This window comes from Sprattus sprattus (assembly GCF_963457725.1).
Source record: "Sprattus sprattus genome assembly, chromosome: 1".
NCBI lineage: Eukaryota > Metazoa > Chordata > Actinopteri > Clupeiformes > Clupeidae > Sprattus > Sprattus sprattus.
The window spans coordinates 34,076,378-34,088,950 of NC_137920.1; the positions used below are offsets into that span (position 1 = coordinate 34,076,378).

Here is a 12,573-nt window from a genome sequence, read left to right on the forward strand (position 1 = left end):
AAAATAACTCCCTGTAGTTACGGCCTCTCTCCTTTCTAACTCCTGTGATCCCCTGAAAGCTTCCCTGTGTCTGTGAGCAGCAGCATGGTCAGCATTCACCGAGACGGTACTGAAAAAAACACGGAAGGGAGTTGAAGTTCACAGAACGTTCCGGAAGAGGGTAGGAGGGCAAGCGAAAAAAAGGGCGGCCAAAGAGAAGGAGCGTGGGGGGTGGGGGGACAGGTTTCATCTGTTCTTCCGCGAGCCAGTGTCCATTGTCTGGCTGCTGCTTTTCACCCCTAAACACCCTGCCGGCCCCCGGTCGCCCCCCACTCCGCCCATGCCCCTCTCTTCCTCCGTCCATGGGTTGGACAGGTACCCCTGGGCTTCCATGCCGTACAACTGTCTGCCGTCTTTGCTCCGGACCGACAGGCCACCCCCACCCTGCTCAAGGTTCCCTGTGCTATTGCACTTCTTGACCAGAGGGGTCGCCAGCGAGCCAGTGCAGAGCAGCGAGGTGAGCGACAGGCTGCTCAGCGTCTCCGACAAATGTTCGCTGTTGCCTGCCTGGCTGGAGCCGCATCCGCTCGTACTAATGCCCATGCCCAAGCCCGTGTCCTCGTCCGACGGGTCCATGGAGTCCTGCCGCGGACAGCTGGGGCTGCTGCTGCTACCCCCGCAGCTGCTCAGGCTCCTCTGGTGGCCCCTGGTGGCCTGGAGGGAGAAACAAGCAGACGGACGCCCTCCTGGGGCTCCACGGCGCTGGCGACGGGGCGAAGGGGTTGTTGGCGGGGGAATGGGGCAGAGTAGGGGCAGATCTCGATGCCGTGGCAACGGTGGGGAGATGCTAAAGCTGAGCCCTTCCTCCAGGGTGGTCTGCAGGCTGCCCTCCGAGCTGCCCGTGGCCAGGGAAGAGTTACTGCAGGATGGGTGCTTGGGGCAGAGAGGTGTTGGGAGAGAGCGAGAGAGAGTCAGATAGAGAGAAAAAGAGAGAGAGAGAGAGAGAGCGTGTGAATGGAAAGAGAAAGGGTAAGAAAGGAGAGAACAGAGAGAGAGTAAAAGTCGGATTATTTTTGTGACTGTGAAAGATGGACCAGATGGCTTTTAGCTCTTAAGAACCACTTTGTCCTCAGAGATGTGAAGGGTCAGTGAACGACATGCCAAGCAGAGCTCTTAGCCACTCTGCTCAGGTCCAGAGCTTCAGTAATGGAGTTTGCCTGGGTGACTTTGTCCACAGCAGAGCAATCAAGGTCACGGTTCTGTCACTTAAGATCTCCAGGTTTTTTCTAGGACTCGAAAATGTTTACTTAAACTCTACATATCACTTATTACCTTTTTACTATTAACAGTTGTTTTTTGCTTTAAACCCAAGTTGTTGTTAGTACTGGTGTTGACAGATGGGACCCATCGCTTCATGTCTCTTTTCTATAATCTATTACAACATCAACTAGACAGGTAGGTGACACTGGATGAAAATACAGTAATGACTCGACTTATCACCTAAGGTCTCAAAGCTCTGTGTTGGATTAATAACTGTAATGTAATGTGTAACTTGAAATGTATGTAATGTCATTTATGTAAATGTATAGTAAATGTATCAGTTCTTTACGCCGGACACATCCACTCACTGCCTGTCTCATCCACTCACTGCCTGACTCCCTTACCTGCGAGCCGACGACCCTGCTGTTGGCCCCCGGGGACCTGAGGGATGCCCAGGAGGCTGGCGAGGTGAGTCTGGATCCCACTCGGTCTGCGGGTACCACCCCTGTCACTGGGCTCCCCTGCGACACGGCCGAGGCTGGGTGGAAGAACTCCGCAGGGAGGTGGAAGAGAGGAGAGGCACCCCTGCTGTTCCCTCCTCCGCCACCACCGCTGCCACCAACGCCAACGCCGCTGATGTAGCCGCCGAGCTCCCCACCATCTGCTGGGGAGATATGGATGTCAGATGACTGAATGGATGGACGGTCGATTGGGTCCGGCATGAGGCTGATGCTGGATGCCCTAATGTGTCTTAATGATCTTTCATCTGAATGTAACCTGAGTGTGACAGGGTAATAAAGAATCAGCTCTGCTCGTACAGCTGTGGACAGAGTGCTTACAGTTCATGCATCAATAACACTGTAGTGTTTGTATGGATCACAGGCCCTCATGTTGTTGTGCAGGGAAGTGACAGAAACACCACTGTGATGAAGGATACAGAAGGAGAGACTAGTTGAGGGGGATTTGTGTCTCTGTCCCGTGGGGCTGGAGTGTTACCTCTGCTGTGGGTTGGGGGATGCTGGTGCTGTTGTAGCAGGAGGCGCTGGGATGGACTCTGAGGCCCTAGGTTCACGTCCAGAAGCCCCGTTTCCCCTTCTGTCCTCTGGGGACTGTGGGTCTGCGAGCCCCCGCACCTGGCCTGGCTGCTCCGGAGCTCCTCTGAGCTATGGGAGTCACTGCTTCCCCTCTCCTCCTGAACTCAGACAAAAACACAACAGTGTTAGCCTAGCATGACCTGCATTTCAGTCCCACACTGGGATTGAACTTGCTGGCTTGAGGGTTAGGGGCAGGGGTGGGCCCCGGCTCACCTGGGTATTGCTGACAGCTGCCAGCACATCTTATAAGGCAGCTTACCCATCGGTGCCCAGTGGCCTCTGTTACACTGGCGCTCAAGTACATTAGCATTCAGACAGTCACCATGTGTGTGTGTGTGTTTATGTAAATTACAAAGCATTCCAGTAGGGGATTCCGTCTGTGGTTTAAACTGAGGTTACATTAGCATTCAGAAGGGCTTTAGCCTGCACTTACATGCTGTGGCGGCCTGTTAAGGCTTAGCCTTAGCCTCATGCTGTAAGCCTAATTAGCATTCCGCCGAGGTTAGTCGCTATGCTAATCCACAGGCAGGGCCTCTCAGGGAATGTCTTGGAATGGTATTAAGTTTAAGGCTTTGGTGAAACATGTCAGGGTTAGCTTTATGCTAGTTAATGTGAAGGCAATCCTCCACCGTCCCTAAGAGACATGTCTGGATGTTACTTATTTTTCCATCAATGACCAGTCCTAAAAGAAATGTCTGAATGTATTTTTTTCCGTCAACTTCCTTTTCTGCCATTTCTCTCTAGTTATCATTTTTAGTAATAAAAGCCACATCACCAAAACAGGAACAACACATACATTTAAAAACACACTAATTAATTCTACGCACCTGACTTATACGTTATTGCTTTCATTAAAAAGATTATACAGATATAGTCATGTTCACGTGTTAATTAATCAACTCTATAAGCCAGGTGGAATTCGTTTGTGCTATTAGGGGCCTCCTCATCTTCAATAAAATATGCAAGCTGTGAGCTGTGCTTGATCAAAGCACAAACGGAGCTGAAGAGGGAACATTGATTATGCAATCAATGAATTAGGCGTGTAAATGGAGATTAATTAGCCGTTTACAGATCAGGATGACGTGTGGGATACTGACGTCTCCCAAAGGTCCTGTAATGATTGAGAACAGCTGCATATAAGCATGTGCCATAGAGTGTGTGTATGCAAATGGTGTGTGTCTCTGTGTGTATGTGTATAGAGTATGTGTGCATTTGTGAGTGTGCTTGTCCATTTGTGTGGCTGTGTGGCTCCATATGTGTGTGTATGGCCTGTCCGTGTGTGCATTTGTGTGTGTCCTCGTAAATATGTTTGTCTCCTTATGTTGATGTGGTCTGTGTGTGCATAAGTCTGTGTGTGTGTGTGTATGTGTATGTGTGTGTGTGTGTGTGTGTGTGTGTGTGTGTGTGTGTGTGTGTGTGTGTGTGCGTGCACATGTTTGTGTTTGTGTGTGTGCGCTTGGGTCCATCAGGCCCCCCAACCTTGCTGTCCCTGACGAGCAGCTGGTACACGCTGTGGTCGTCCAGACTGAGGTCATCAGGCAGCGCCAGCGAGGACGACTTGTCCGACAGCTGCTCCGACATCAGAGACGCCTGCTCCACCTCAGCCAACTGGATCTGTGTGTGTGTGTGTGTGTGTGTGTGTGTGTGTGTGTGTGTGTGTGTGTGTGTGTGTGTGTGTGTGTGTGTGTGTGTGTGTGTGTGTGTGAGTGTGTGTGTGTGTGTGTGTGATGTGTGTGTGTGTGTGTGTGATGTGTGTGTGATGTGTGTGTGATGTGTGTATATGATATGTGTATGAGTGTGTGTGTGGAAAAGGAGAACAGACAGAGCAGAGGAACTTTTAAATTACACTGAGGGGTCTCATAAGGGCAGCAGAAGACATGACTGACAGCTGAAGATTTTCTTTTAGTGTGCTGTCTATGAGATGGACATTTCGAGTGGTAGATGGAGGATGTGAGTTTTTTCTTGAGGGAGGTCTTTGAAATATCTGTTACAGTGCTGCGGCAATGCCTGTTGAGAATGAGTAAGAGAGTGGTTGTGTGGAGAAAGAAAAAGAGAGAGGGAGAGGCAGAGACACAGAGAAAGAGCGAGATGTAGAGAAACTGAAGATTAAGGAGAGGGGAGAGTGAAATGGAGTTAGCATGTACAATCTTCCCCATGTTTCCCTGCACCTTCAATGCCAACACGATCCTTCCATCCCTGAGATGAGATCATCTTGTAACCCGAAACAATGATGTATGGCTGTACATGAAACACACAGTTCAAAGTGGTTGAGTGTAGTCAGAGAGATGGGGGAATCTGCTGAGGATCGAGGACCACCAGGAGTCCTACAGTGCTGCACTGAACCACACACACACACACAATTTCCCAGATTGATACACATGATTTCCCACACACTTGAGAATCAGTAATCACCATTACCTCCCTTGCCTGTCTGCACTCAAATTATCTCATCACTCACATTGTCCTTCTAAACACTGTAGCCCACCTTAACTTATCATGTGTAAATACACACCCACACACACACACACACAGACACACACAGACACACACACACACACACACACACACAGACATTAAGAGATAAGGACATACAACCAACACACACTCAAAAAAACACAAACATGCACACACACATAAACGAACACACGTACACACACACACGTACACACACACACACACACACACACACACACACGTACACACACACACACACACACACACACACACACACACACAAAACACTCACACAAACAGTCTAACTGTTGTTGCTAGTGAACCATCATGCATTATTTACATGCGTATGGCATGTGGGAATTGGAAGCAGCTGGAGACTTGGCACTCTCTTTTTCTGTCTCTGAATCCCTCGCCCAGTGTGAGCTGAGCAGAGTGAGGAGTGGGCTGGACAACAAAGGCGCTTGATGCTGAGGTGCAAATGGTGTTTCAGAAACACACAGGGTGTCTTTTTGGGCTACCCGGTGTGCAAAGAAAGGTCACCCAGAGGCAACTAAACACAAACTCAACACTAAGCACGTTATAAAAGCGAGGACTACTGTTGTAGTAGATAAATCCTAAATGCTTGGCATACGATGCTTGGCATTTCCACGAGTGTCTGAGGGTCTTAAATGATAAATGAATGTCTTCTAAGATCGCTGTTAAAAAATGACACACAGGTAAGTGATAGAAATGGGTGTCTTCAGGGCTCATCGGAACAGAAAGAAACATCAGAGGTGAATCATTAACGTGCTGTCAAGATTGTATCTTTCAGGCAAGTCTCCAGTGAAAAGTGTCTAGATTTCAGTTACTGAATAATATATATGCAAATACAAAACATGCCAAATATAAGTATCGCTCCAGGGCGCCCATGTTGTGTGTTTGGATGATGGACTGGTGCACTCAGGTATGATGTTAAGCCTGTGTTTATTATTATTAGCATTATTATTATCAATATCATTATTAATATTATCATTATTTTTATTACCAGTGTATTAAATGAAAAAATCTAAGAAGTAAAAGTAAAAGGACAAACACAAACTCTCCTTGCTACTCCTCAGCATTGAAAGCTTCTCCAATTAGTCCTTCAGGACCACGGACAGTGACCTGTGTTTCAGCCCCAGTCCAGCACCATGGAGAGCGACAGGCTTTGCATGGTCCTTGAAAGGAGGCAACCCAAATCAGACAGGCCCTTCATTGCCATAGCCGGCAGCTGAGTCCTCAAGAGACAGTCCAAAGCTCTCCTGGCTGTCTGTCAATGGTTATGGAGCATGAATAGCCAGGTCTAGACTATAAAGGCTTCATAGCTTGAAGCAGATGTGGCCTTGTGAGACTTTTCTGAGGTGCATTACTGGATATGAAGCACATCCTGTGAGGACCTTGTTTGTCTATAGTGCAAATGTGTGCATATTAATCCTTTTCAGTGTGCCATGTACAGAGACTTTCCAATTTCAATGTCCTAGATTCAGCCTCTTGTTTGGAGTCTCATACACCCCTTCATTGGCAAGTGCCCCATACACAACATTCCCTCTTGAGACTGCAACTGGCCTTAACCCAGGCAGGGGGTGCTTTTAACAAAACAGTGCGTTCCAATGAAAGTTTTCCATGATTCAAGATATGAACAGTAGAGGTGTACAGAGATGTCATTATCTGTAGATGAAGCTGTGGCGCAAACCAAATTATACTGCCAGATTTATATTCATTAAGCACACTTTAACTAGAAGAAGTGCACAATGCAAGCCCTGTTACAACAAAGGCACAATATTATGATGTCACAAACACTAGCTGAGTTTCCATTTTGAATGTTTAATGCAAATTAACTCTTACACTTCCCATTAAATCGTATAAATCGCATAACAAATGTATTTGCTGGAAATAGGTGATTAGCATAGGGTAAGATTATACTAATTGAGGAAAAGGGGCTTTGTTGTATTAACAAGGGCTTTGTTGGGATTTTATCATGTGTATTTCTGTTTAAGTTGCCCACAGCTGGTCACAACGAGGTCAGTGTGCATCTTTAAATCGGCATAAAACAGCTGATGGTGAATGCACACAGACATTTCTTAGCCCGAATTTTCATGAATGCACTTCAAATATGCAAATGTATTGTGTGGAAACCAGCTGGAAATATTAAGTCAAAACCAAGCTGGAGGCAACTTCAGCCAGTGTAAACAAGGCAGTGGCAACTACAGCCAGTGTAACCAGGGCAGTGGAGGCAACTACAGCCAGCGTAACCAGGGCAGTGGAGGCAACTACAGCCAGTGTAACCAGGGCAGTGGAGGCAACTACAGCCAGTGTAACCAGGGCAGTGGAGGCAACTACAGCCAGTGTAACCAGGGCAGTGGAGGCAACTACAGACAGTGTAACCAGGGCAGTGGAGGCAACTACAGCCAGTGTAAACAGGGCAGTGGAGGCAACTACAGCCAGTGTAAACAGGGCAGTGGAGGCAACTACAGCCAGTTTAAACAGGGCAGTGGAGGCAACTACAGCCAGTGTAAACAGGGCAGTGGAGGCAACTACAGCCAGTGTAAACAGGGCAGTGGAGGCAACTACAGCCAGTTTAAACAGGGCAGTGGAGGCAACTACAGCCAGTGTAAACAGGGCAGTGGAGGCAACTACAGCCAGTGTAAACAGGGCAGTGGAGGCAACTACAGCCAGTTTAAACAGGGCAGTGGAGGCAACTACAGCCAGTGTAAACAGGGCAGTGGAGGCAACTACAGCCAGTGTAACCAGGGCAGTGGAGGCAACTACAGCCAGTGTAAACAGGGCAGTGGAGGCAACTACAGCCAGTGTAACCAGGGCAGTGGAGGCAACTACATCCAGTGTAAACAGGGCAGTGGAGGCAACTACAGCCAGTGTAAACAGGGCAGTGGAGGCAACTACAGCCAGTTTAAACAGGGCAGTGGAGGCAACTACAGCCAGTGTAAACAGGGCAGTGGAGGCAACTACAGCCAGTGTAAACAGGGCAGTGGAGGCAACTACAGCCAGTTTAAACAGGGCAGTGGAGGCAACTACAGCCAGTGTAAACAGGGCAGTGGAGGCAACTACAGCCAGTGTAAACAGGGCAGTGGAGGAATCTACAGCCAGTGTAAACAGGGCAGACCAGGAATACCCTGCTAACTAAGAAGTGGCCTTCAAAACATCTTAACCCAGTAGACTTAAATAAATTAAAGCATCCAACACACTCATTACAGTCACTACACTATCCAATCTCCCCATACAGCATATGCCTAGGCCACTTGTAAAGTCTGAGGCGAAGAGGCTTAGCATTGAAAAGCATTTCTTTTGTGTTGTGTTGGGGGATACAGAAAATGGCTGATGGGTAGACCTGGAAAAAGGTGCCATAAAATCCATAGAAAATCCTTGATGTCTTTTTAAATAAGTATGAAATACGCTACTTGGTAAGGTGAACCTTTGAAACCTTTGGCTGATACAAACAGCATCTTAAATGGATGAGTATTGACTGAAATACAAGGTGAAAGGTCGTTGTTTTCAAAGGCAAAGTTTTGAAAGAAGGCACTTTCTTCTGCTACGGAAGTCCATACCAATAGTTGTTGATATTACAGTCCAGAATGTTTCTCCTGTGCGAATAGTACTTCTACTGCTGTCACAGACAATTTTTTACCGTAGGCATGTTTATGTATGGTTTATTCCCTATTCCATAGCAGCGTGTTTGTCAGTAGAGAGCCTCAAAAGAACAGTTGCCCTGTTGTGGTGTAGGGCATTACTCGCCATGGACATGTCCGGTCACCAGCACTCTCTACATGCGCCTATCAGGGCACAATGACCCCCTGTTGGTGCGGTTACTGAAATCAAAGTCCTATGTTGCAAAGAGAATGGGTATGTTTTATCTTGTGGGCATCTATGTAAGCTATCAATGGATCTGAAGAAACATAATGTCTGATGCGTAAAGATGTCAATCGATTTTTTCCCCCTCTTGAATATCTGTTTCCATTGCATTTTTTTTAGATTCCCCGAATAACGTATACATATTCGGCTACATCTCTAATAAATAACACAACAGAATATGAGGCTTTCTCTCAGTCGCGAGACATCTAAGTGTGAAGCAGTGTCTTAGGGGGATGCACAAAGGCTTGACAGGCAGGTTGGCATTTTTAGGAAGCCCCGGCTTCATTAGACGAGCTATGAATACATCAAATCGCCTTTGACGAGCGGTGGAAATAACTTTGACATTCTTGCCTGAGTGAATGTGCTAGAACAGAAAAACAAAACTGGGATATGGAGAGAGAAACCCGATTATATGTAGCACATAATCTCTTTTCGAGGGGTTACTTTGTCCTGGTATGTACGGTGTCATTCTAAGTCTCCTAACCTTTGGAAGCCATTTTGGGCAGCTGATACGGTCTCTGTGAAGATCACTATTATGTGCAGGATGGTGAGTATAGGGTGCAGGAGATGCAGGATGTGGAGGAAGGATATGGGTTAGAGTTGGTAGGATGAGGTGTATAGAAGGGAGAGCATGGTGTTTGGTGTAGGGCGTACACATTCAATCATTATTTGACATTTATTTATTTAGCAGAGGCTTTTTGTCCTAAGCCACTTGCTGTACAGATATAACTTTTCATTAGTAGCCTATGTGAGCACCCTGGGAATCCAACCCATGATGTAGCATTGTTAGCACCTGGCTAGCAGCCATTGGCTCTACCAGCTGAGTCACAGTAACACTTGTTGGGTGGTGGGGTCTGGGGTGTTGACGTTATGGTGTGGGGTGTGGCGTGTTGGGTGTGGGCGTTATGGTGTGGGGTGTTGGGTGTGGGGTGTAGGCGTTATGGTGTGGGGTGTTTGGGTGGTGGGGTGTGGGGTGGTGGGGTGGTGGGTGGTGGGGTCGGGGGTCGGGTACCTCCTGTGGATGGCGGTGGCAGTCCCGGCACACTGGCGGAGAGGAGTAGTGGTGGAACACGGAGCCTGACAGGTTGTCAATCATCAGCATCTCCCCTTCCAGGGAGTCCTTGATGAGCAGTGACACACTGTCCAGCCACTGGTTCTCCTGAAAGAGGGTGGCACACACACACACATAGACACACACACACACACACACACACACACACACACACACACACACACACACACACACACACACACACACACACACACACACATGTTAGCATTCACAAGCACACTCACACAGGCATACAGTCCTGAATACATAGAGAAATGTTTCCATATACAGCCGCGGAAAAAATTAAGAGACCACTTCAAAATTATCAGTTTCTCTGGTTTTACTATTTATTGGTATGTGTTAAAGTAAAATGTACATTTTTGTTTTATTCTATAACCTACTGGCAACATTCCTACCAAATTTCAAATAAAAATATTGTCATTTAGATCATTTATTTGCAGAAAAATGACAATTGGTCAAAATAGCAAAAAAGATGCAGTGTCTTCAGATCTCGAATAATGCAAAGAAAACAAACTCATATTCATTTTTAAACTACACAATACTAATGCTTACACTTAGGAAGAGTTCAGAAATCAATATTTGGTGGAAAAACCTTGATTTAAAATCACAACTTTCATGTGTCTTGGCATGCTCTCCACCAGTCTTTCACATTGCCGTTGGGTGACTTTATGCTACTCCTGGCGCAAGAATTCAAGCAGCTCGGCTTCTTTTCATGGCTTGTGACCATCCATCTTCCTCTTGATCACATTTCAGAGGTTTTTGATGGGATTCAGGTCTCGAAATTGGGCTGGCCATGACAGGGTCCTGATCTGGTGGTACTCCATCCACACCTTTACTGGCCTGGCTGTGTGGCATGGAGCATTGCCCTGCTGGAAAAAACATTTCTCAGAGTTGGGGAACATTGTCAGAGCTAAAGGAAGCAAGTTTTTCTTCCGGGACAACGTTGTACTTTGCCTGGCTGAGGTTTGTAAAAGACCATAAGGATTGAAAAAAGCGGACTGGGGGGTCTTCTAGTTCGTCTTCTCTGATGAGTCCAATTTTCAGCTTTGCCCAACACATGGTCGTCTGATGGTTAGACGGAGACCTGGAGAGGCCTACAAGCCAGAGAGTCTTGCACCTACTGTGAAATCGGACTCATCAGAGAAGACGAACTTAGAAGAACCTCCAGTCCGCTTTTTCAATCCTTATGGTCTTTTACAAACCTCAGCCAGGCAAAGTACAACGTTGTCCCGGAAGAAAAACTTGCTTCCTTTTGCTCTGACAATGTTCCCCAACTCTGAGAAGTGTTTTTTCCAGCAGGGCAATGCTCCATGCCACACAGCCAGGCCAGTAAAGGTGTGGATGGAGTACCACCAGATCAGGACCCTGTCATGGCCACCCCAATTTCGAGACCTGAATCCCATAAAAAACCTCTGAAATGTGATCAAGAGGAAGATGGATGGTCACAAGCCATGAAAAGAAGCCGAGCTGCTTGAATTCTTGCGCCAGGAGTAGCATAAAGTCACCCAACGGCAATGTGAAAGACTGGTGGAGAGCATGCCAAGACACATGAAAGTTGTGATTTTAAATCAAGGTTATTCCACCAAATATTGATTTCTGAACTCTTCCTAAGTGTAAGCATTAGTATTGTGTAGTTTAAAAATGAATATGAGCTTGTTTTCTTTGCATTATTCGAGATCTGAAGACACTGCATCAATTTTGCTATTTTGACCAATTGTCATTTTTCTGCAAATAAATGATCTAAATGACAATATTTTTATTTGAAATTTGGTAGGAATGTTGCCAGTAGGTTATAGAATAAAGCTAAAATTTACATTTTACTTTAACACATACCAATAAATAGTAAAACCAGAGAAACTGATAATTTTGAAGTGGTCTCTTAATTTTTTCCGCGGCTGTATGTACAAGCGCACAGATTTATCAGTCTGTTTACATCCATCATTGTGCATATACTCGTGAACTCTACATATTAAATGCTGTGAAATGAAACTGTATTGCCTGCAGAGAGAAAAGATTAGATTAATTCCACCCCACACCATCTCTCCTTCCCCTTCTCTTCTTCTTTCCTCCTTTCTTTTTTTCTCTCTCATCCTCCTTTCACATCTCCTCTCCCATCCACCCCTTCCTTTCTTTTCTCCCCCCCCCCCCCCCCCCCCCCTCTTCCATTGCTCCCCCACTCGTCCCTGCAGTGAAAGTGATTAATCACTGACTGTTGTTTCATTAAGGTCTATCAGGCCGCTGTCTTTCCTCTATGTTCCCCACAGAAAAAAAGAGAGTCAGTCAGGATTCTCTCGGTCGCCTCTTTATATGTGGGGCGTTCAGAGTGGGGCTGAGTGCACTACCTTCAACAACCCAACCCCCTCCCGGCCGAAAAGGTTGACAATTAATTGCTCTGTTCAAGTCTGAACGGGCTCTGTCTTCTTTCTGTGGAGCGAGGAGATCGCTGTTGACTGTAATCTGACAGGGCTTACCCTAGGCAGAGAGAATGGAGCAACTAAAGCCAGAGGCATATAGATGGGAGGAGAGAGGAGGAGAGAGGAGGAGAGGAGGAGAAGAGAGAGGAATAGGAGGGGTAAGGAAGCCGTGTGTGTGCGTGTGAGAGAAAATGAGGACAGTGATGTACATGTGAATACATGCATGTGTGAAAGAGATTGTCTGTGTGTGTGTGTGTGTGTGTGTGTATGTGTGTGTGTGTGTGTGTGTGTGTGTGTGTGTGTGTGTGTGTGTGTGTGTGTGTCTTTAAGTTGGTGTCTTTGTATGTGTATTTGTGTGTTAGTGTGTGTGTGTGTGTGTGTGTCTGTTTGTGTGTGTGTTTGCGAAAAAGAGAGA

General features: G+C 46.7%; 1 protein-coding gene across 1 annotated transcript in view; it reads right to left on the reverse strand.

Moving 5' to 3' along the window:
* Positions 1-225: 225 nt before the first annotated feature.
* Positions 226-12,573, reverse strand: part of cacna1ib (calcium voltage-gated channel subunit alpha1 Ib) — a gene marked incomplete at its 3' end in the record, with an annotated part of 148,468 nt that continues 136,120 nt past the window's right edge. Inside the window, 5 exon segments of the mRNA XM_080843756.1 lie at positions 226-912; positions 1,644-1,900; positions 2,236-2,431; positions 3,813-3,947; positions 9,685-9,831. Coding sequence (XP_080699882.1) covers positions 226-912; positions 1,644-1,900; positions 2,236-2,431; positions 3,813-3,947; positions 9,685-9,831 — 1,422 coding nt within the window.